General features: G+C 34.0%; 4 protein-coding genes across 6 annotated transcripts; 2 read left to right on the forward strand and 2 right to left on the reverse strand.

The window, feature by feature from the left end:
- Positions 1–4,562: 4,562 nt before the first annotated feature.
- On the reverse strand, positions 4,563–9,948 carry LOC145576233 (uncharacterized). Of its 2 annotated transcripts, none has more exons than XM_081634016.1 (10): positions 9,349–9,948; positions 9,092–9,154; positions 7,769–8,062; positions 7,616–7,678; positions 6,724–7,215; positions 6,580–6,645; positions 6,304–6,465; positions 5,923–6,139; positions 5,423–5,770; positions 4,563–5,253 (listed from the first exon to the last, which is right to left on the reverse strand). In XM_081634016.1, the coding sequence occupies exons 1-10, from the start codon at positions 9,877–9,879 to the stop codon at positions 5,141–5,143; spliced, it is 2,349 nt and encodes a 782-aa protein (XP_081490142.1). In that variant the 5' UTR covers positions 9,880–9,948; the 3' UTR covers positions 4,563–5,140. The 2 variants fall into 2 exon arrangements, with proteins under 2 accessions (XP_081490142.1, XP_081490141.1); XM_081634015.1 differs by having other exon boundaries at positions 7,769–8,067; positions 9,088–9,154.
- A 4,630-nt stretch (positions 9,949–14,578) lies between these two features.
- On the reverse strand, positions 14,579–16,680 carry LOC145576234 (putative GPI-anchored protein At5g19250). Of its 2 annotated transcripts, none has more exons than XM_081634018.1 (2): positions 16,507–16,680; positions 14,579–15,153 (listed from the first exon to the last, which is right to left on the reverse strand). In XM_081634018.1, the coding sequence occupies exons 1-2, from the start codon at positions 16,589–16,591 to the stop codon at positions 14,663–14,665; spliced, it is 576 nt and encodes a 191-aa protein (XP_081490144.1). In that variant the 5' UTR covers positions 16,592–16,680; the 3' UTR covers positions 14,579–14,662. The 2 variants fall into 2 exon arrangements, with proteins under 2 accessions (XP_081490144.1, XP_081490143.1); XM_081634017.1 differs by having other exon boundaries at positions 14,579–15,156.
- A 1,657-nt stretch (positions 16,681–18,337) lies between these two features.
- LOC145576235 (NADPH-dependent aldehyde reductase 1, chloroplastic-like) lies at positions 18,338–20,284 on the forward strand. Its single transcript, XM_081634019.1, has 3 exons — positions 18,338–18,610; positions 19,160–19,536; positions 19,676–20,284. The coding sequence occupies exons 1-3, from the start codon at positions 18,338–18,340 to the stop codon at positions 20,109–20,111; spliced, it is 1,086 nt and encodes a 361-aa protein (XP_081490145.1). The 3' UTR covers positions 20,112–20,284.
- A 1,571-nt stretch (positions 20,285–21,855) lies between these two features.
- LOC145575168 (NADPH-dependent aldehyde reductase 1, chloroplastic-like) lies at positions 21,856–23,747 on the forward strand. Its single transcript, XM_081633071.1, has 4 exons — positions 21,856–21,978; positions 22,096–22,472; positions 23,180–23,538; positions 23,630–23,747. Exons 1-4 carry the CDS (start codon positions 21,856–21,858, stop codon positions 23,650–23,652), a joined length of 882 nt encoding a protein of 293 aa, XP_081489197.1. The 3' UTR covers positions 23,653–23,747.
- The last annotated feature ends 131 nt before the right edge of the window (positions 23,748–23,878 follow it).

Consider the following 23,878-nt stretch of genomic DNA (forward strand, 5'->3'; position numbering starts at 1 on the left):
ATATTTTTCATTACGATATTATAGATATTTAGCGATAAAAAACTGCACATAAAACGATGGTCTGTTCTGAATTTATTTTTTATGATCTGAATTTATTTTTTGTGATCTGATCTAGTCTGAACTTATTTTTTCTGAAATAAGTAAAAATAAGGTGAATTAAACAAGGCCTTAAAGATGCAAAATCATATAATTTGCAAAATCTATTACCAAGCAAGGGTTTCTTGATTATATACTATTGAACCATAAGGTCTAAATTATTCTTGATTCAATTTAGTATGAGTACGAATTTATGATATCACCTTGACATCATCATGGCCTCATTTACTTGTTTTTCTTTTTAACACCTATTATTTCTTTCGTATAATGTAAACTTTCTAATAATTGATAAGTATAATTATTACTATTATATTGTTGAACAGGGATGATCAGACATAGATGGGTCAAAAGCAAAGGTCACGAACACAAATCACAAACTTTGTACTAACATTACACTGTTAATCGTAGTATATGGTTGCTCCACTTTCATTGATTGATAAATGATTAATTAGGTGGGGTTTGAAAATGACCACTTCAGTAATTTTGTCAATTTTGTACAACAGCAATTATTCATATTACTTAGACAATTTTTTAAAATATTATAGTTTTAATTTGTGAGTACAAGATTTTGCTAATTATCATGTCGTGTTATGCCAAACTACAAACAATACTGTAATGAGAGTGAGGAATAGCTCAAGTGGTTAGAGCTTTCCTCCGGTTCCAGGAAATCCCCCATGTGTCATCCACCTTTTGATATATGTGGCGCCACATGAGCAATGACATATTAATGACTGAGTTATAATTTGAACCATTAAACTTAAGAACGACATTTACCATCATACTATCAATGCCTCTTTTAAATTGCGCGTTGTAGCTTTCTAATTTGACCGCAATGCTCCTACATGATATGTTATTATTTTTTTATTATATATTATTCAATTAAAAAGCAAACATAAACATCAAATATGCCCACCATGAATTTCTTAGGTTCGTCCCTCTAATATCTAATTAAATTGACAAATTAAACATTAAACATTGAGCATTATAAAATAATAATTATAATTATAAAAAAAATTAAAAAAAAAAAAAAAAAAAAAAAACAAGTAATGACCCGGGATATCCTCAGGGCAAAAAACTAGTTAATAATTAAAACCAATAAGGGGTTGTATCATCAATTCACAAATTATTCCCAAAATCATCTGACTTGAAGATAATCTTAATAGTGACATATCCATGATTCAAATTGTGTAAATACCATAATAAAAGTTAAATACGGATTACTTAATTTTAAGTTGCATAAATTGTTTTTATTGCTATACTTTATTATTAGAGCTAATAACTTTGTTTGCACCTGCATGCAACGTGTGATAAGTATCAACAATGAATATAGTTTAATAGAACTACATATTAATGCAATTCTAATTATTAAATAACAAATTAAAAACGTACATAGAAAAGTAAACAAATAACCTAAAAAGCATGGTAATAGTAGAAATAATCTAAGTAATAATCCTATTAGTAGAATTACTTAAAACACCATGTGATGAATGAGATCAACAGCATTAGTAGCAAGCTGATCAAGCGGCGTAACAATGTCATGAACCCGTTTAATCAACACGTCCCTAGCATGCGAACTTTGCACATAACTTGTACAATGATTAACAGCATTAAGCACATTCCTTACGTCGTTAATCATGCTCATCCTCTTCGACTCCTTCTCCTGCTTATCACCGCCGTTCAAGTGATTGCTTTTCTCCAATGCTTGGTTCAATCCCAAGACCGAGTTGGCGATAATGGTACTACATTCATTAAGGGAGCTAACTTCATGGGATCTAAGGTTAGGTTGTTTAGCTTGGTGTGTAAGTTTGCTAGAGGCGGTTTGAACCTCGCCATAATAGAGAGATTGGTGGCCTTTTTGGGGTGGCTGTTGATGCGGCCGGCTTGAGGGAGGAGGGTGTTTAAGCATAGGGTGACGTTTGTAGCGTCGTTACATGTCTTTTTGACGAATGCTACGTTAGGGGAATCAGCTGCGAATGCACTAGAAATTGAAAGGATGAAGACCAAAGCCGAAACGAGGAAAAGTTGACGAGTCATTGTATGTGTTGTGTTTTTCTGATTTCTGGTTGTATGAATAGGTTGGATGAATTGAACCTATACTTATAGTTTTATGAGGAGGGGAGCAGACTTAATTAGGTAGACTTATGATTCTAATAAGTTGGGAATGAGATAGAATTGTATTAAAGTTCAAGATTATGTAAAATTATTTGATATAATTTGGGTTCTAAAGTTGTGTATGTAGAAGATAGAATTGTACTCCGTAATAATGTACTGTAAATTCATGCAGACCCTATTTAGATATAAGTAGGATTTTAAGTAGCCTTAAGATAGAATTGTATTAGAAGCGGTATTCATAGAACCTAAATTATGTAAAATTATATTACCTTCATGTTAAAAGTTTTATTAGTACCTAATATTATATGAAGTGCGGAGTACTATTTTTTTCACAATAATACGGTTAAGATTTAGCTTTAATTATTTTAATTTTTTTTAAAGAATAGCCCATGTATTGTGAAATTATACCATTTCGTAAATTATCTCAGTAGGGCTGTTGGTCTTGATAAATTACAATTAGGTGTCTACCATCCCACATAATTAGAGCATCATCAATGGTAAGCTACAAAGGCTTGTAGCTTGCTTTGCTATGTCAACTTTTAGAGCTATACCTTTTTTAAGCTACAAAGTAATCCAATGATAGTTGTAGCTTGATTTGCCACATCAATATTATTTTTATTTAAAAATTGTAAAAATAAAAAAAGAACTACGAAAAGTGAAAGATACGGTTTACAAATTACAATCATTACATTATGAGTGAATTTGTTACGTGAAACCTATTGTCTTGTAAACTCCTATTGAAAAAAAAAAATCTTCTCACCAAAAAAAAAAAGTCAATATCACTTATCTATATGTCAGTTGATAATGATGAAAATAATATTTTAATATTTATTTTTTTAGAAAAAGATAAAAAATGATATTTTTAATTTAATTTATAAATGTTTAATATTTCCAAGCAGTGTAGCTTAACTCAGCTGTACTGCTGAAGCAAGTATTTCAATAGTGCTCTCATGGTTAAGCAACACTTTTATTATTTTTCATATTTGCAGCAAGTCCTTAAAAAACACCATTGGAGATGCTTCGTACATTTAGTAATACTTAGGGCCTGTTTACATTTACTGAACTGAGCTGAACTGAATTGATTGGAGCTGAACTGAACTAAACTGAGCTGAAATGAATATTTTATGAGAGAGGGAAATTAGGAGTTGAATTGAATGAACTGATTGGAGCTGAACTGAACTGAACTGAAATTAAGTAAATGTGAACATGCTTCACCTTAAAAAAAATAATATTAAGTAAAAATAATTTCAGTTCGGTAAAAATAAAATCAGTTCAGTAAAAATAATTTTAGTTCAGTGAAAATAATTTAATTTCAATTCAGTAAAATTCATTTTTCTTAAAGAAGAATTATAATAGAAAATCAGTAAAAATAATTTCAGTTCAGTAAAGTTAATTTAAGTTCAGTAAAAGTAATTTAAGTTTAGTAAAAATAATTTAAGTTCAGCAAATATAATTTTGTTTCAGTAAAAGTAATTTCAGTTCAGCAAAAATAAGGTGAAGTGAACGGGGCTTAGATTAAGGCCCTGTTCTCTTCACCTTAAAAAAATAATATTAAGTAAAAATAATTTCAATTCAGTAAAAATAAGTTCAGTTCAGTAAAATTAATTTCAGGTCAATAAAAATAATTTCAATTCAGTAAAAATAAGTTCAATTTAGTAAAAATAAGTTTTCTTAAAGAAGAATTATAATAGAAAATCAGTAAAAATAATTTCAGTTCAGCAAAATAATTTTAAAATTAATTAAGTTCAGTATAAATAATTTAAGTTCAGCAAATATAATTTTGTTTCAGTAAAATTAATTTCAGTTCAGCAAAAATAAGGTGAAGAGAACGGAGACTTAGGTAATGATTTCTTAATTAATTTTGTTTTTGGACCTGCAAGCTGCAACTCTGCGTCACACACTCACACATCACAGTTTTAAATTGCTTATTTCAGTCATTCTATTAAATACCCTTGTCCTTTAAAAAAAAAATCATCTTATATCTTGATCATACACTTTGTGGTGATGACTTCGGAGGAAGTTGTAATGCCTAACTGTGAGGCATTTGTTAAGTGTCTAATAAGGCTATAATTGTAATACGACGTATTACTATTTATGTGGTCGTATTTAAGATGGTCTAGAAGTAGTCTGTACCTCCCAACTCTCTGAGAGTTATCAGTTATTACACTGCACTTTCAGAGAGTTACGATACTGTATTTTAGTCGGAACGAACCCCAGAGTCTTTCAGTTATAAACTTAATTAAAACACAATATAGTTCAAAGTCTCAGACTGAAGAACTCAGCATCCAAGTTAATATACTCATGATGAATAGAACTCATACCAAATGACAAATCAATCAACTGAACACAAAAAAAACAAAAAAAAGACGGAGTATTTTGTATATCCAAGCGTTACGCAGTACAGTTGTCCTATACAATACATAGCTTTCTCACAAATTTAGTACAATTGTTAAGAGAATTTATTACTGCGAAACTATAAAATAAATTACACATGAATCTATGATTGCTAATGAAGATTGATTTTTATGTTCAAAAATAGATACTCTCTTATTATGGGAACATTTCTTGCCAATGTAACCCATCCTTACACATTTCTATACCTGGGGCACTATAGTACACTTACTATAAAAGAATGGTGTATTAATGAAATCATAAACAAGATATAGAAAGAAAATAAGAGGGGATGAGGGTACTACCATACAATTGGCTAGAGTTAATTTCGACTTCACCAGAATTTCATATCCCGAACACTTGATCTTTCATCCCGAGCAATGTGCACAGAGTTCCAACAAGCAGCTGTGTTGCCATTATATTGCTGCTCTGGGGGAAAGAGAGGGGGGGGGGGGGGGGGGGGGGGCAATTTCATGAAACCATCGAAAGTTTAGGAAGGTATGCCACAGAGATAATCACAACTTTTCGGATATCTATCCGTTTAGCTGATTTGCAAATTGGGTAATTGGGGAGGAGTAGAGCTGATCAAATTCGCCCACAAATTAGCAAGGTTCAGAAAGTAAGGCTTCTCACCCCACGTCACTGTCTTCAAGTCTGGTTGGAAGAACAATCAAAACAATATTTAGAATGAAGAAAAAATGAGTAAAGCAAAGACCCTTGCAACAAGTTTTTACATGTATACAAAAATGAAGCTTTGCATGTAAATGATTTTAGTTAGAGGGTGGTTAATAAAGTAAAAAAACTTAGTTGACAAAATTTCTACCTGCCATTATTTCTTGAGGCAGTAGGGACATGCGACAAATAGATTTATGTTCACGGAAAACACGATCATGCACACTGACCACATCAATATCACGAATATTCGTAATAGAGGTGACTAATGGCTTCGCACTTTCATTACATTGAAAATCAATACCATCTGACAGATTTTGGAGGGCTCTCTCCAAACCTGAATTTACCCATAAAGCACCGCACTCAAACAAAACACTGAAAAACTGTGAAGGATCTGATGGAGGACTTAATAGTATCCACTGCTTGTAAACTTTGGCTGACAGCCCAAGAAGTTCTACAACCTTGTAAATTTCTCCAAGAGCTTGGATAAACTGCTGACCTGTAAATAACCAAGTCTCAATTAAAGGTAAGAAATGAGGTTACATAGTCAAGAGACTTCCATAGTATTTATTTCTGTAATAGGTTCACACTCAATAATATACAGTTGTACAGCAAGATATCACCCCACCATAAGATTGTATAGCAAAATACCTCGAGAATCTGACAAAATCTGATGTTGTACATTCTTCTCTGATGCTCTTTTCCATATAGACGCACCATGACTCAACTCTTGAACACAAACGTTAATAACCTTAGACCAAGTCAGCACATATAGCGATTGGTCATCAGCTGTACCTAGCAATAGAACTTTCAGCATCGATATTGCATGCCTCAGGAGTTCAGCAGTAACCCTCCAATCACTCACAGCCTAAGTGCATTTATACAAGATTATCAAGACACAAGGCACGATCAAAAGGTAAAGGCGCAACAACTATTTCAGAAGCAAAAAGGAAATAAAACAGATAATGTAGAATTTTGAGCTTAGAGCAAGTAGCTGAAGTGCAGAAATTTTAATTTGCAAGGAAATCATACCAACTGCAGTCTTTTTGTCAATGAAAATTCCGCTTCAATAACATTGAACTTTGGTCCTTGAAGAACGTCGAGGAATTTGTCAAGACAAATGCTTCTCTCAAGGTCTTTCTTTGAAAAAACTTCCTTAGAAATCATTTTCTCTTCCAATAGTTTAGAAACTTCCTATGAAGGAACAGCAGCAGTATAAGATGAGCAGAGAGTTATCTTTGTATGGAGCTAAGGCAACTCAACTAGATTAAAATTATATTTTAAAAATGGTGTAAAAGAACAGCTAACCTGCATTTCATCATCAAGAGCTTCTGCTTTGCCTCCATTACCATTTACATCTGAACTTTGAGCTGTCTAACAGCAAGCACATTTCATTTCAGTGTCAAATTATGAATCACTAAGGGATAAGAAAATCGATAGAAGTATGCAAACCTTTAGTTCATCAAGTTGGCATGAAAGAAGAAAGCATAATGAACCCCTCAATTCATCATAAAAATCTATATAAATTTGCAATTCTGGTAACTGTTTCTGAGCCACATTTCCCGGAATAGCTGTGGACAACTGTTCTCCGACTCCATTATCTGAATATGCACCTTTAAACTCCCAGCAATCGTCATCCCAGTCATCATCCTCATCCAATGAAGTTGTTACCGCTGCATTTGGTGGGGAGTGCACTCCATTTTCGGCAGGTTTTACGGTAGAATCAACTGAAGATGTAAGCTGAGCTTGACTGTACAAATTTGATACGAGATCTTTGATAGATATCGCTGGTTTCTGGCCACTGAAGCTATTCACAGGACTAAGAGAAGGCATTTGGGCCACTTCATTTTGAAGATTCAAGGAATCACTGGATTCTTCAGAATCATCACAGAAGAGGGATAACGGCAGGGCTCCTCTAGAATGTTTTGTTTGGGTTTGCTTCTCCTATATACGTCAAAATAGATAACTTATAAGAAGTACAAAATTTTACACACTAAGTTTATCGTTTAAATGTTCAGTGTGAAACAAAACAATACCATCACATGATCTAACAAGAAACAAAGAGAATTCCTCAGCTAAAAAGGGTATGCATTCAAGCTAATAAAACTTCAATTTAAACCTAGAACCTACATTCCTCATGTGCAATCATGTAGAAGAAGTGTGAAACAATCAGTAATATGTGCACAATGTCAAAGGTTATGGTGAGTAAATGATTCACAAATCACAATGGGAAATATGGATTTAACAAAAATAGATAATTAGTGGTGCTACGGGTTCCTAAAAGATGTACTCGATACACCGGACAGACAATAAACCAGACTTCAAAAAGCATAACTTTGCACACCTGGGCTTCTCCATTTGGTAGCTGAACTTCAGCAGGATTCACATGATTACCAACTTGCTCTTGCTGCAACCAAAATAGATTTTTTTTAGAAAAAAACAAAAGATACTAAAGATGATAATTGAAGCTAATCGAATTAATAAATCCTTAAGTCACCTGCTCCTTTGACACAACTTCTCGAGATGCATCTATAAAATCCCCAAAGTCATCAAAATCATCATCTTGATTCATAGAACTTGCACTTATTCCACCTCCATTGTCAATGAGCTCAACTTCAGGAAAGGGATCCCACATGAAACCATTTGTTTTGCTTGCATTTGACTTGATACCAACAGCCATTTCACTGGATTGATGATTAGCCCCGTTTTCATATGGTGCAGCAAAAAAGTCAATAGATTGAGGTTCAAATCCATTAACACCAAGCTTGTGGTCAACAAAATTGGAAGCATCCTGACCTATCAACAAACACAATAATTTAAACACGTCAAAACCAATGTCTCTTTTCCCAACAGCAACTTCAACAAATTTATACCTAAATGCATGCACGCAATAGTACTATATCATGATACTATTATCACTTAACAGCTACACCAGCAGCAGCATGCATAATAAGTAAACCATAAACATAGTCTAGAATTAAACAGCATATAGTTACTTCTGAAACAAAGGACAATATCACCATACTCCAACAATCACATGGATTGTTATAAACGGAAAAAATGTGCACATATTGAAAGGAAGAAGATGATACAACTACACAAGTTTTCAAGAGACTAGTTCTTTCCCAAAGTGTAAAATAAAACAAAACAAAACTCTCAATAATATTCATGTTTTTCTCTCAATATTGTTCCCTTTATATATTATACGATTCTTAACCAAGGGCCTAAACTGAGCTGAGCTGAACTAATCTTATTAGAGCTGAACTGAACTAAATTGAATATTTTATGAGAGAAGGAAATTAAAAACTGAAGTGAACTTATTAGAGCTGAACTGAAAATAATCTAATGAGAACAGGGCCTAATTGACTAGCTTCTCCTAAAAGCTAATTCTAACAACTGATAATGCATTGCCTAATGCCTACACTACCTTCTCCTTAAGTTAGTTCATTACATGGATCACCATATGACATATCCAGAACCACAAATTGAAGCACGATGGTAAAACTTTTGAGAACCCCCAACCCCCCCTCTTTCCCAAAAACTCCTCCATGTAATTGGTTCAAAAGTAGATAAATGTATCACTTTTAAGAGATATACTCAACAAGCATTTCCATGTACCAAATAACATTCAAAATCATTACTTTCTGTATCCAAATTCTGAACTATACCAACATAAATCGAGTTTCAATTATAGAAACACAAAATAAATAAGATCTTGTCACCTCATAACTCCCGATAACACATTAAAAGAAAGCCAACAATCTCAAATTCATTTTCTACATTAAGAGGGAGGGGGGAGGGGGTGTTCAACAATACCGGCCTGCTTTTCTTGCTCCTTTTTCGTCGAAAGCTCGATTTTTGATTTGGATACTACAGAGCCATCCTGTTCCCAACAACAAAGAATATATAGTACTTAGTATGATATAAATTAGATGATACTAACGAATTTCATTCAAATAGAACAATCACCTCAAAAATAAGAATAAACCAATAATATGATCAAAATCTACACTATTCAACAACAAACCATCTAGAATAATAAGGGTTAAAAAATCAAACAAGAGGAATCAAATTTACCTTTGAATTCTCTTGTTCTGTTACAGAATTCCCAGAAAATGCACCCTTAAATTCCCATTCATCCTCCTCTTCTTCTTCATTATTATCATTCTTCTTATTACCATTATCAATACTCAAATCTGGAGCCACCCCAGTAAAATTCATATTAAACCCATTAAAATCAAAGTTCTCATTAGATTGAGTGTTTAGATTTGGATCAACTTCACCGAACAAGGACAAAGACGAAGCTCCAATCGCCGGTTTCGTCGGGCCCGGATCAACCCGAATCGGAGATGGGCCAGAAACGGGTTGAGCCGAATTGAAGGAACTTGAGAAGCCATCGTTATCGGGGAGATTGAATTGGGATTGAGAAGGGGTAGATTGAGGGGGTGAAGGATTGAAGAAGAAATCGCCCCAAACGTCGGCGATTTTGGAGGTGGAAGTGACGCCATTGATTTGAGATTGAGGTTGAGATTGAAGATGAGAAAGAGGAGGTGGTGGTGCGAATTTGAAATCGCCGAAGCTGAAGCCGTCTTCTTCGTGTTCCGCCATTAATGGGAGTTGTGAGATTTCGAGCAGAGCTTTCTCTCTCCTATTTTGTTTGAGAAGGGTCTAACTGTCAATGATGGTAAAGGCGCGTTTGGACTCTTTAGATGATCATAATTATATTTAATTTTTATTGATTTTTAAATAATTCAAGCAATAAAAATATGAAATTTTTTTTGTCAAAAATCACCTTTAAATAAGTGAAATAAATAATCCTTATTTTTGTAAACAAAAAAATCTTTTAAAAAAAATATAGTAAAAAAACATTCAATTGCTTCAACTATTAACGATTCAGTGATCATTTGTTCTATTTTTTTTGGACACAAATAAAAGGTAGATTATATTAATAGGCCCTTAATATTTACATTATACATCCCATAATTTTTACACTGAAAATCGATGTAGTTGCAAAATAAGCCTAAGTAATAGGCAAAAGATAAATCCGTTAGAGAACTCCTAGAGAGATTAATATATACATCACATAGTAACCCAAAAACTAATAACATCCATATCTAAGAACCCAAGAAGATTAGTTCTGTCAAGTAGAGGCTGCTGAACTTGTGCCTTCTCTGCTTCATACAGATTAGACACACAATCTGGAACGAGGTAGTGGGTTTTTATACCCAACTGTCATTTCTCTTCCAAAGATCACCAAACGATGAGGCAATTCATTCTTCTCTCTTGGAATGTGAGTAACAACAGCCACCTCAAATTTGGACAAAACAGCTGCAACATCACAGATAGCTGCTGCTAATTCATGGTGTAGGTTAGGTCCTGCTGTAAGGAGCATGTCACGAAGAAGCTTTGCATCTGTTTCAACAATCACCTTCTTGATTCTCAAGTCTTCCGCAATGGACAGCCCATCATTCATAGCATATAACTCAGCCAGAAAAGGAGAAACAACATCATATTTGCAAGAAAATCCCACATACCATGAGCCATCTGACCTCCTGATTACACCTCCACCTGAAGAGATAGCAAAATTCATCCAAGCACCATCCATATTAAATTTGAAGTATCCTTCCTTAGGTGCTTCCCAGTCAGAGCTTGAAGAGACCTGTTCTTTGCCCTTCCTTTTCTTGTTATCCTGTAAAATAGAATTAGAAATCTGATAATCAAAAAGGAATTTTGTGAAAAGAGAAATCGAACTAATCTGCTTGTTATCAAAGATTGTGTTATTTCTATGTAACTATAAATGCCACAAAGCAGTTACAAAAATCATTCTCCACTTTTTATCCAACCCAAGATTATAATTTATCCATATTTTCCAAGAAGAACTTTTAAAAATATTGAAATCATATTTGTTTGGAAGATAAACTTTTGCAAATATATCATTCCACGAGATTGAAGATGAGAAACAATCTCCAAAGATGTGAATATGAGATTCTGAATAAATATTACACCTAGAACATATAGGAGATATCAAAGGCATATAAGTAGCCAAAGTTTCGGCTACTGGCAATATAGTGTGAGCACAATTCCGCAAAAACATCCTATATTTAAAAGGTGCTTGAATTTTCCATAAACTCTTCCATGAGTTGATATTTGAGGAAACTAAACACTTCCCTTTCAAAATAAAATGATAAGCTGATTTGACATTAAAGATGCCATCTTTGCTTAGATCCCAAGTGATGAAATCTTCCATATCAGTCAATTTTGACGAGGGGGTGGCTTTGATCATATTGATAACTGATTGCGGAAGAAGATGATCTATATCTTTTAGATACCAAGCCTTGTCCCTTATAATGTTAGACAACTTCTTATGTTCCATTGAGGTGGGAATAGAGCAAATCATAACATCTTTTAATGGAGATTTTCCTATACAATAATGATACCATAAAGAGGTTGAAATCCCATTACCTATTCCAATTCTTAATCCCGAGGCTAATAATTCCCTCCCTTTCAAAATGTCCTTCCAAATTTGTGAGTGATTAGGGCTAGCATGACAATCAAACAAACCTTTCTTTTTAAGATATTTTTCATTAAAGATCCTAACCTATAACTTTTCTGGTTTCGTAAGGATATTCCACCCTAACTTAGCCATGAAAGCTATATTCCACAATTTTAGTCTTCTAACTCCTAACCCTCCAATTTCCATAGGTTTGGTGATATGATTCCAATCTAACCTCGTAGTATACTTTGATTTATCAACCTTATTCCATAAAAACTTACGACAATTCCTCTCAATATCCTCACAAACAGAATTAGGAAGAATGCTAGTTTGCATTAAATAAACAGGAAAAGAAGAAAGCACAGATTTGACTAATATACACCTTCTTGCCATATTCAATAATTTGGATTGCCAACCCCCAATTTGGTTGTAAGTTTTATCAAGTAAACCAAAGTAATCACATTTTTTTTAACTTGTTAGGATGAATTTCAACTCCCAAAGTAATCCTTTGATATGATCATTTGTTCTATTGTTGGTAGCAAATTAATAACAAAAATTTTAAATTAGATGGTTTTTTACATTATATTTGTATAAAGTGGTTTTTCACAAATTTTTGTTATTATATTGTACATTGATCAAATGTTACTCGTAGTAAAAATTGAATTTGCAAAAGTTTCATACTGAGTATCATCATTATAGATAAAACTTATCATATGACCTATTACATTTTTTTTTGTCGGACATATGACCAATTACATTGACATGATCCTATTCAAATTAAAATCATATTATGTATAAATAATTTGTTGAGCTCAGAAACAACCCACATGTGAGCATTCTCTTGTCCCACACTAAAACACTAAAGGGGGAGTGTAGTGGTAATGGAATCCCACATTGAAAGAATTCAAGAGTTACCACCACAATATAAGGCTAAGAGGCTACTCCCCTCATTGCCATATGATTCTGAGGTGGAACCTCCTTAGATTTGTGAAGTGGTGGACTTGCACTCTCCCGTGACGGGTGCAGCCCAGACTTGTATTTAACATAATTCATAATATGTTAAAATTTAACCTAAAATTGTTCAATGAACACTTTATTTATTACTAATACAGTAATACATCATAATATTTCAGAGAGTTTTATATGTTATACAAAGTTCATGGATAAGGCTTCCCTGCCCTAAGATAGGCTAAGAGGACCTAGGTTTATGTATAATAATGTCAAATATAAATACAATATAGATACGATAAACACACTAGATTAGAATTAGAGGATAGTAGGATTACGACAAAGTGAAAACCATAATAATAAGTAATAATACTTGTACATGTTAAACATCACCGGTGGGGGGGGGGGGGTGTCGACAATGTAAGGAGAATAAAACATTAATGAAGAGAAAGAAGGAAAAAAAACCGACAAGGAGTAGGGTGTTGTGAGAATAAATAAAAAAAATACAAAACTTTTTTTTTTTAAAAAAAATCTGAGTAAAACTATATCAAAGTAAAACATAATTTGTGCCAAGTGTAATAAAATATCAAATAAAAAAGGACACGGTTTTTTTTTTGGTATGCCTCACATGTATTTAGGCTTGTTAATTAACATAAGTACATGTTAAATGTTGTGCTCAATATAAATATGACAGTTGAATGATGTGTTCGTGCTTTACAGTAATATTAGTTTTAATTTGATTTCACCAAAACAAAATTTATCACATTATCATCCAAACAACTATAAATAATTATAATTTTAACGAATGATATATCTCATGCATTAAAAAAAAAATACTTAATTACTTATACGCTACCTTAAAAATAAATAATAAAAAGTAGATCAAGAATTGTAGCCATATTGTGCGGTCCAAAATAAAGATGAATATTCCAATATTGTACTCGTACGTAGTAAAATCTTACCTTGCGGCTTTGTCGACATCAATGCCAATCTGGAATCCGCTAACACCATTTTGGGTGCTGTAATGCTGTTTATGTATGTCCATTTCTCACTTTATTGGAAATCGTATGTCACCCTCATCAAACTAATGGAATGTTTATGAATTAGACACCATAATACCAATTGGCCAATGTTATAATTCCTACTGTATTATTCATGCTTAGATCTTCAGTCTTCCATGATTTTAACGATAATCAACGCTTAATTTTGTACATAATCTTTCTTTTAGACTTTTCGATCTCCACCCTCCAAAAACTTTCTATTATTTCACTCTGTATTTTAGATAATATCGAATATGAATTTTGTTATCTAAGGTTCTGTTCTCAATAAAAGTTTGTTTTGATCTCCATTTATTTCAAAGGTTACCTCTTTACCCGATTATCCTCTCTCGAAGTTTCAAAATCCTCTCTATACTAGGCTAAAATGATTTCGAAATTTTGACTACAATGATTTCGAAATTTCAAAATAGAGTTCATTCGACCCCCAAATGGAAGTTACTCTCCTAACAAACAATGTTGCAATAATGTTGCATCCGACTTGAACATGTGACACTTGATTGAGTTAAAATAGCGCCTATAGAACCTTACCAAGCTAAGCTTGTAAATGTCTAATATTGCATATACATTGTGCACAAAAGAAAGACAGAGAATGATAGAAGTATAAAGTTATAAACCAAAATAAAGCTATGATGCGACATAACTACGTACTACTAACAAAACAATGTGGTTGCAATAAGGATGTCCACATCAAAAAACATACAACAATTTTGGTTCAACTTAATTCCATCTCATAGGCTCATAGCGTGCACTACTTCTTCGAAAATCATACAACAATCCTCACCTAATGACAATATAATGTATTGATGACCCTAATACAAAGCAAACTACAATGTCTTCTACAAAGACCATGTCCTTCATACATGCAATTGACACGAACTAGCTTAGCTACATACTAAACTAAGAAGAGACCAGCCAAAATAGGCAAGAAATAGTTAAACAACCCGTAAACTACATCAAAGGCATTAGAAGCAAAGCTCCCTCCCGGGGTACTTGTTGACAACACTACCACCATCCAATCGTCCTCTGACCCAACACCCGCTCCAGTGAACTTTGTATCATTGATGTACCGAGCAAAGCCAGTCCGAGTATAGTTGGTAAGGACAAGGGTTGGAACGAGTTTTGAGACGCAAACTGGTAAGATGATGCCATTTGCAGTTGTGTTTGGATTGATTTTACATTTCTTGAGCAGCTTCGGGTAGTTGAGGAACTGGGTTCCGGTGCCTCCTGGTACAGCATTGGCTGGTACGGTTGCAACACAAGGATGATCTTTCATCTCATCGGCTATCTCATCGGCCAAGCATCCAGCTTGCTTGTTTTTGGTTAAGGCTGGGAGTTGTAGGGAGTTTCTGTAGCTGTTTAGACCTTGGAGAAGATTATCTTCTTCTTCTGCAATGTATAAAGATTGTTAACTACTTGCAAAATTATACATATATATATATATACATATATATATATATATATATATATATATATATATATATATATATATATATATATATATATATATATATATATATATAAGCGTTTTGATGAGGAAATCATGAACCAAATTAAATTTTGGTGTCTATTGCTCCTCTCACCGGTTGGTGCTAGCTACAAAGTATTGGCCACTCAAGCAAGAATAGCTAGATTTCTTTGGAGACTTGTTTGTTAAGTAAGTTCGTTGTTTATAACACGGTCAATAGTTCATACTTCCTACATATTGATAGTTCATACAACATACCTATTGATGTAGTATAAAATAAACGAACTATTCCTAAGACTTCAACCATCCGCTTAAGAATTTGTTTTCATATTCTTATCACAAATAAATTAGTTTTCATCGTTTCGTCTTCCTTAACAATTCATAAGATGTATCTATCAGTAATTAATCATTAAAATTATGCTAATTTCTTACCAATAAAGTTAATCATACACTTTTAAATCATCCATTCCTTAAAAGACCTTCCTTTTCGTTTAAGCTAGTTTCACTTTCTTTTCCCCTGCTTTTTCTGAATGCTAATAATAATATAACACATTCTTTCTCCTATCAAAGCAAAAAAAGGGCACACTTTTATATTCCCCCTTTTCCTAGATTTCATTAGTACAACAATTGATCAAGTCTTAAAGAAGATTAGAAATTCAATATTGCTTCATGAATTTTGAATAGCGACAAAACTCAAATTTGAGCCTAGATATGCAGCACTAATAACCCTAACTACGGTGTAGCCAGCTACATACAAAGCGGGTGTACACCAACTATAAGGTTGGATGTGCTCAATGGCGCGGCATATTATTGTCAATTCTAGTGAACAATGCAAAGAAATGTTATCTAGCTCCACCTTCTCTTTAACAAGTCTTACTTCAACTCAAATGACCTTTCCTCACATGAATATATTATGACTTTTGAGAGCATATACTTAGTGTTAAATAGGCTAATTTATATATTTTATGTTAAATTTTGAAAACATTATTGTACTGTCAATTAAAAAAAACACAAACAATGTGTAACTAATTGAGTTACCCGAACTCCATATCTAAGTTGTAACTAACTAACGACGCTACACGATTATTTTTACTCCAATAATTGGGCATAGAACATAGAACATCAAGAGAAAAATTACAACTTCATTATATATACTACTCATAACTACTAGTAACGTGACAACTAAATCCGAACATGTCGTATATAGTATATTTACATGTAAGAACAACTAATTAAGGAACATAAGATCGAGAAGAAAAGAGTTAACTTACCATCATCACAATGAACCGGGACAAGAAACAAAAGATAAGCATGAAGTAGAACCACAAAGAAAAAGGAGAATTTCTTAGTCGCCATTTTGATTTTTGATCCAATTACTCAATAATTATCCACTTTAATTGTTGATCTTCAATTATAGTTTAAGCAACCTGCAACACATAAATACAATGTAACTCTCATGAATTGAAATTCAATTACATAAAATTGGATTAACAAAAATATTAAGTTGGGAAACTTACCTAAAGAGTTATGGCTTTGTTTTGAGTTATGAATCTCAAGTAAAATGATACAATAATAGTTTAAGAAGAATTATAAAAAATTAAAAAAAGGTGCCGTTGAATGTTTAAACACGTTGCATACATGAATAACTGATTCGTCAACAAAACAATATTTATCCACTTTCAAAATGTTGTTGTAATACTCGATCTTCACGCTTTAACTTGCCATGCACTAGTGATTTTGTTTATAGAATTACATATTAAGCCACGTGGCAAGCATGCATGTTAACAATATTGAAATTTCAACATGTATGTAATGTAATAGTGCAAACACATACCATAGCTAGCATCTAGTTTAATGGATAACCCAAATTTCAGTTTGGAAAATTTGTTTATTAAGGTTTAGCATAAATTAAATTATCTTATTTTAATTTACAGTACTTATTCACCATATTACCACCTAGCTTGTTGTATACTTCGTATTATTATGAGGTATCAAGTGAGCACAAAATTAAGGTGCACATGACTTATGAGTGAGTGAGTGAGTGAGTGAGTGAGTGAGTGAGTGCATATAAACATATTAAAATGTATTTTCACATCAACTTTGTAAGAAAATATAACTTGCACAATAAAGAGAAACGATTATCCTAAAACATATTGCAAGTAAATCGTATTCCACTAGAGTTTTTTAAACCAATAATATTATCTATAATTAAAAGTGTTGTTAGATTTATAATGGTTAACGAGTAGTATAGCAGGGGTGGTTCTAAGCATGTGCAGGATGATCGATCGCATAGGGACCCTAAGTGAAACTACTATATAAAAACCCCAATATTTAAAATCTACTTATACAAGAGAAAATTTGTTAATCAATAATCCATTCTTCAATTATATCATAAAATTTATAATTTAGTACAAAAAACTTTACAAAAGAGATGATTTTAAGGTCCAAATAAACAAAATTACGTCGGACAATTTTCACTGTTAGCATTTATAGCCCCACCTCTGACAGTGCATAGTGCTCATAGTGTATTGATCAATGTATGCCTTTTGATTTTGAAGTGTATGTGTTATTAGGATTTGATTATATCTTCTAAAATTCTATCTTAATCTAATTTGAGTTTGAGGTATATGCCTTTTTAGTCTAGCTAATTAATCTTTTGGCTTGAACTATATGTTTCTAATTTGTTTTTTTTACTAACAAAAATGCTAATGCGACTATACACTCGGATACACAATGTCACTATACACCCGGATCATAAACCAAGCGTTGAAGTTACATAGAGAACAAAAGCGGTGAATATGGAAGGAAAAAAAAAGGTTCCACAAACAACACACCCTAAAAACATGGAAAATAAAGTAGCTAGAAATCCACAAATGGAAAACAAAGTTCCGTTTCATTAGACGTGTCCTAAGGCAACGATCACCACGACACACGTAACTCTTATTACCATAGACACGTACTTTCCTAATTTGCATTCCCAAATTCTCTCTCTTACTACATTTCTATTCCCATGCAAACTGATCATGTATAAATTAAAAGCTAGAAGCTTATTAATTTCATGTAAATCAAAGCTTAATTAAATTATAAGCTAAAGTTTATTTTATGTTATTGCGTGGAGTGGTGTTATCTAGGGTGTTAGTAGGAAAAACCACAAGTAGTGTATGTGTTGGTAGTGTGTTTTTAAGAAGGAGCACCTTATATCGGATCACCGGAAGTGTTGGTACACGGCAAGGGCAGTTGTGCACGGTAAGAATGGCATCGGGTGGCGATAAGTTTCCGGCTCAAAGGCAGCAGACTCAGCCAGGGAAGGAACATACCATGGATCCTATCCCTGAGGCTCTTCGCCAAGATTATAGGGCCGCTAACAAACTTCAGGTATAACTAGTTACTCTGTTCGGATTTAATTATCATGTTATTACAGTTTTAGTTTAAATTATACTATCAACGATGTGATTTGTTTGATTTAATGTTTTAAGTCTTCTATATATGGGTGTTATGTTTTTTCTCATAGTTAGTTTTGTCTTGTGGATGTACAAACATACCCTCTTAGAGTTCTAGTCTTAGCATATTTTATTTCTTTTTATGCATGTGCTTGTGAATTGTTTACACATAAATTGTTTCTTGTAAGTCAAATAAAGTTCTCTCTTTGCCCTAAATAAAAGTTTCATTTGTCTAAGAATTTTTTTTTTTTTTTGTCCCGACTTGTTTTAAAGTCTAATTTTATCGTTATGTTTTTATTTACTTTTAATAAATCGATTTAACCCCAAATTTTTTTGATAATGATCCAAATGTCAATATCTTATTGTATCTTAATTCACATATGTGAAAACTTTTGCTAGCAAATGACACTTCTATTTACAGACGGTACTTTTTGTTACCTTGCCCAACCTGGAATTCATGTACAATTGCACCTTCTAATGGCAGGGGAAAGTGGCCTTGGTGACAGGAGGAGACTCCGGAATAGGTAGAGCAGTGTGCCAGTGCTTTGCATTGGAGGGTGCAACCGTGGCTTTCACTTACGTCAAGGGCCGAGAAGACAAGGATACTCATGACACCCTTCAAATGATCAAGAAACACAAGAGCTCCGATGCCAAGGACCCTATCGCGATCCCAGCAGATTTGGGATACGACGAGAACTGCAAGAGGGTCGTCGATGAGGTAGTGAATGCATTCGGGCATATTGATGTCTTGATCAATAATTGTGCTGAGCAGTATGAGTGTACTACTGTGGAGGACATTGATGAACCTAGGCTTGAGAGGGTGTTCAGGACTAACATTTTCTCTTACTTTTTTATGACAAGGTAAAAAAGCAAACTACATTTGTTTTGTACAAGTATATACTACCTCCGTTTCATGTTTCATATTATTTGCAACGATTAGATATCTCTTTTTTCGTACTCACACTTAATGTTTGTGAATTTGGGTAATTCTCATGTATAGGCATGCACTGAAGCACATGAAGGAAGGATCTAGCATCATAAACGCTACATCAGTGAATGCATACAAGGGCAACGCTTCGTTACTAGACTACACCTCTACCAAAGGTGCAATTGTGGCATTCACCCGAGGCCTAGCTTTGCAGCTTGTGGGGAAGGGCATCCGTGTCAACGGGGTTGCTCCCGGACCTATTTGGACACCACTGATCCCGGCCTCCTTCGAGGAAGACAAGGTCAAAAGCTTCGGTAGTCAAGTGCCTATGGATAGGGCAGGGCAACCTAGTGAGGTTGCGCCTTCGTATGTTTTCCTTGCTTGCAATGGTGACTCCTCTTACATTACTGGACAGGTCCTCCATCCTAATGGTGAGAAACCGAACCTTCTATTTTCGATTTCATTTATTTTTGTGATGTTAACTTGTTTTGGGCTAATGTATGTATGATCATGTTTGTTTCATGTGTGCAGGTGGTGTTATTGTGAATGCTTGAATGGTATTTTGCTATGTGTGCTGTTTTTTGGGTTTCGGGGATGTTTACAGACATTGCAGTGTATTAACCAGTGATACATGGTTTAATCTTGTTGGTGTATCTTCCTAACTAAGTACCATTAGAGTACATTACTATGATATTAATACTATGTAAGGTTCTTGATGGACCGATCGTTTCTTCTTAATCTGTGTTATAATGCTGAATTATCCTCTATAATGCTCAAAGTATAAACTAATGAAGTTAAAGCAACCAATTTTGTTGTAAATCTTGGAATAACTTGCAAATACTAAGATGATTATGCTTGTTTCCCAGGTCATACCTGAATTACCCATCTTATTTCCCATTGAAGTACTCAGCTTTGAATGCCGAAATCTATGTTCATACTTAAATTTCAAGCACTCTGTTTGAAATTTAAGTTATAAGCTGTAAATTTCAAGCACTCTGTTAAAAATCTAATTTATTAAGCTGTAAATTTCAAGCACTATGTTGGAATTCTAAGTTATAAGCTATTACTGTTTACCATTTTACCAAACAGGTTGTGCAACGATAAAAACAGTATCGAATAACATGCTAGATTTACCAGGAAACCTCAAATACTACTTTGAAGCGGAATGATCCAAATAAAAGAAACCTAATGTACCTGTCCTTGTTACTACTGACTATCTAGCTATTACTGGATTGTTGCTACCTTCCTATATTGCTAAGAATCAGGAGCACGCGTTCACAAACTTGTTGGTCTTACCTTAACCTTGTAAACTCCTTATATACTCCACAAAAATTTCATATATCATATTCTAACGAATCATCTAACATTCCCAAATCATTTTGGGGCTAATGCTTTGTTGTTGTATTCTAACGGATATAACACGTTTAATATACAGTACAAAAAATTGGCAACACCACCTTACTACTAAAGACTTGTACAGTTGTGACAGACTTTCTGAATTAAAAATTTCTTTCGGGCAACAAAGAACAAAACTATGTAGTTGTATGCATCAGTTAATACCCGGCCACAGCGGTCAAGAACCTAACCTCATGATACCTTCCAACATGACAAAATTCTCACTTTTGACAGTAATGACTATTGCATAAATCACAATATTAAACGGAAACGTTTTTCTCATATAACTTTGTTAGTGATTAGCTTGCTTTGCATAAGCAAAACAAGAACAAGGAGAGAATGCGACACCGTGCAATCCCATCAAACTAATCAATTACTCTTACCCTTTCATTTAAGCAACTCTAGTTGTTACATTATTAGTTCAAATTACATCATTGACGTGATTATTAATTCTGGACAGAGGGATTATTTAGGATGCAATTATTCCCCGAAAGCGGTGATTGGAGATGAGAAGTCTCTCTAGGAAACTCTAGAAGGTCCTTCACAGGTGAGAGCCAAATCCCTCTTACAGCATACATCATCCAAATCTGAAGTTGCACTTAGCTAACAGACGTGTCCGGTGGCAGTGATCTGCATGACACATATATTCTCCAAGTCCACTGCACGTTGCAGTATCATCCCTCTTTCAGATAAACATCACAACACCAGTCCACTATAAATAAACAAAGAGCCTCACCTAAGAAGTTCAATCCAATTCTACAATCAAGATAACTGTCTTTTGTGTTATAGTACCATCTTCAAGTTTTCCTACTTTGGTTACTCAAGTGTTGCTAAGAAGAAGCTTTTACTAAGAAAAAATGGCGACTAACGGGCGGAATTTCCCGGCACAGAGACAAGAGACTCAGCCTGGGAAACAGCATATCATGAATCCTGTCCCTGAAACTGGTCACTCTGAGTACAAGCCTGCTAATAAGCTCCAGGTATATAATTGGAAACATATGTACTCCCTCAATCCGAAATTAATAACTACATGACTCTTAATCTCTCATAATAGTCTTATCATATAACTGATTTCAGCTAACTGTGTGTGATGACAGGGGAAAGTGGCTCTGGTGACAGGGGGAGACTCAGGGATAGGGAAGGCAGTGTGCCACTGCTTTGCGCAGGAGGGCGCAACCGTAGCATTTACATACGTCAAGGGCCGTGAGGACAAGGATGCTAGGGACACCCTTCAACTTATAAAGAGTGTTAAGGGCTCTGGAGCTAAGGAACCCATAGCAATCGCAGCAGATTTGGGGTATGATGAGAGCTGCAAAAGGGTGGTCGATGAGGTGGTTAATGCCTTTGGGTGCATAGATATCCTGGTCAATAATTGTGCTGAGCAGTATGAGCGCACAACTATTGAAGAGGTTGATGAGCAGAAGCTTGAGAGGGTGTTCAGGACTAATATCTACTCCTATTTCTTTGTCACAAGGTGAGCACTTAAATTATACAAACTACTACTAATAAAATTCTCACAGTGGATAATAACTTCACTAATACTGTGAAAAATCATCTATTATAACTCCACTTCACATCACAGAAGCTACTTCAGGGTCACCAGAGATAATTTCACTCATTATTTCTAAAAACATATGTTAATTTTAATAATATCAAACAGGTAACTATAGTGTGACCTTAGATATGTTCCCTTTTTTGGGTTCTTTTAAGAATAATAAATTATGAATTATGGCTATTTTTTTAAAAAAAAAAATTCTGTTTTATGGCTTTTTTGCTTTATCTGTTGAGTGTTGACCATGCATTATTTTGATGTCAGCTTCTGTGAATTGATGACTTCAGAAGTTGATTAGTAGTAAAAGTTTTTTTCATACTCAAAAATTAGTACATAATGAAGATAGTTAACCAAATATGACTTTTCATGTAAATCAAGAAAACAATGCTACTACTTAGTACCATTCATGTTTGTTTTCTATTGACTTCACTGCAGTTTGATTATTACTTAAGGAAACTGTTAAAACATAGGCATATGAGTTAAACATAAAAGAGTACAATAAAACTGAAAATTATGCCTTTTTCCTTATGGTAACTATTCATGTTTCATTTGGGATAAAATAGATGCAACTGCCAAATCTGCCACGACTCATGAGTATCGACGTTTTATTTTCATGTACGTATGTATAGGCATGCTCTGAAGCATATGCAACAAGGGTCCAGCATCATCAATACAACATCAGTTCTTGCATATAAAGGGAGTCCAACATTGCTGGACTACACCTCTACCAAAGGAGCAATTGTGGCCTTCACCAGGGGCCTAGCACTCCAGCTTGTGGAGAAGGGCATTCGTGTCAATGAGATAGCCCCAGGTCCTATATGGACTCCCCTGATTCCGGCCTCATTTAAGGAGAAAGAGGTTGAGAGCTTTGGTTCAGAGGTGCCCATGAAGAGGGCAGGGCAGCCTAGTGAGGTCGCGCCTTCTTATGTGTTCCTTGCTTGCAATGCAGATTCCTCTTACATTACAGGGCAAACAATCCATCCTAATGGTATAGTCATCAACATTTCTTCAAAATTTGAGGTCAAGTATTATTTGATTTGCGTCGTAATCAGGTCGTATTTTTCATCCTATTTGTGCAGGTGGTGTTATTGTGAATGGCTAAAAACGTGAAGAATGATACATGGTTTCTGGTGTGAGGTATATAGAACTTTCAAGAGTGCATCTATGGTCCAGTTAATGACTTAGTGCTATGTTTTACTATAGTTTCTTTTCCTTAAGGTTGTGTGTGTTCAAGAGGGTGACATACCTTCTTTAAATGTTTTTGTACCAAAAAAGTACATTATTATGGTAATAAAAGCTTATGTTTCATCTATCAATAAAATTTTCAT

The sequence above is a fragment of the Chenopodium album genome, chromosome 13 (genome assembly GCF_948465745.1).
Source record: "Chenopodium album chromosome 13, dcCheAlbu1.1, whole genome shotgun sequence".
NCBI lineage: Eukaryota > Viridiplantae > Streptophyta > Magnoliopsida > Caryophyllales > Amaranthaceae > Chenopodium > Chenopodium album.

What these genes read in the sequence shown, in the direction of transcription:
- LOC145576233 (XM_081634015.1), bottom strand. Translation starts at nt 9,879, where the DNA reads ATGGCGGAACACGAAGAAGACGGCTTCAGCTTCGGCGATTTCAAATTC. An exon ending in CAGAACAAGAGAATTCAAAG is followed by an intron (nt 9,155 to 9,348) that starts GTAAATTTGATT and finishes TGTTGGGAACAG; the next exon opens with GATGGCTCTGTAGTATCCAA. An exon ending in GCCAACTTGATGAACTAAAG is followed by an intron (nt 6,646 to 6,723) that starts GTTTGCATACTT and finishes GCTTGCTGTTAG; the next exon opens with ACAGCTCAAAGTTCAGATGT.
- LOC145576234 (XM_081634017.1), bottom strand. Translation starts at nt 16,591, where the DNA reads ATGGCGACTAAGAAATTCTCCTTTTTCTTTGTGGTTCTACTTCATGCT. An exon ending in CCCGGTTCATTGTGATGATG is followed by an intron (nt 15,157 to 16,506) that starts GTAAGTTAACTC and finishes TATACATTGCAG; the next exon opens with AAGAAGAAGATAATCTTCTC.
- LOC145576235 (XM_081634019.1), top strand. Translation starts at nt 18,338, where the DNA reads ATGTTATTGCGTGGAGTGGTGTTATCTAGGGTGTTAGTAGGAAAAACC. An exon ending in GGGCCGCTAACAAACTTCAG is followed by an intron (nt 18,611 to 19,159) that starts GTATAACTAGTT and finishes TTCTAATGGCAG; the next exon opens with GGGAAAGTGGCCTTGGTGAC. An exon ending in TCTTACTTTTTTATGACAAG is followed by an intron (nt 19,537 to 19,675) that starts GTAAAAAAGCAA and finishes TCTCATGTATAG; the next exon opens with GCATGCACTGAAGCACATGA.
- LOC145575168 (XM_081633071.1), top strand. Translation starts at nt 21,856, where the DNA reads ATGGCGACTAACGGGCGGAATTTCCCGGCACAGAGACAAGAGACTCAG. An exon ending in AGCCTGCTAATAAGCTCCAG is followed by an intron (nt 21,979 to 22,095) that starts GTATATAATTGG and finishes GTGTGATGACAG; the next exon opens with GGGAAAGTGGCTCTGGTGAC. An exon ending in TCCTATTTCTTTGTCACAAG is followed by an intron (nt 22,473 to 23,179) that starts GTGAGCACTTAA and finishes ACGTATGTATAG; the next exon opens with GCATGCTCTGAAGCATATGC.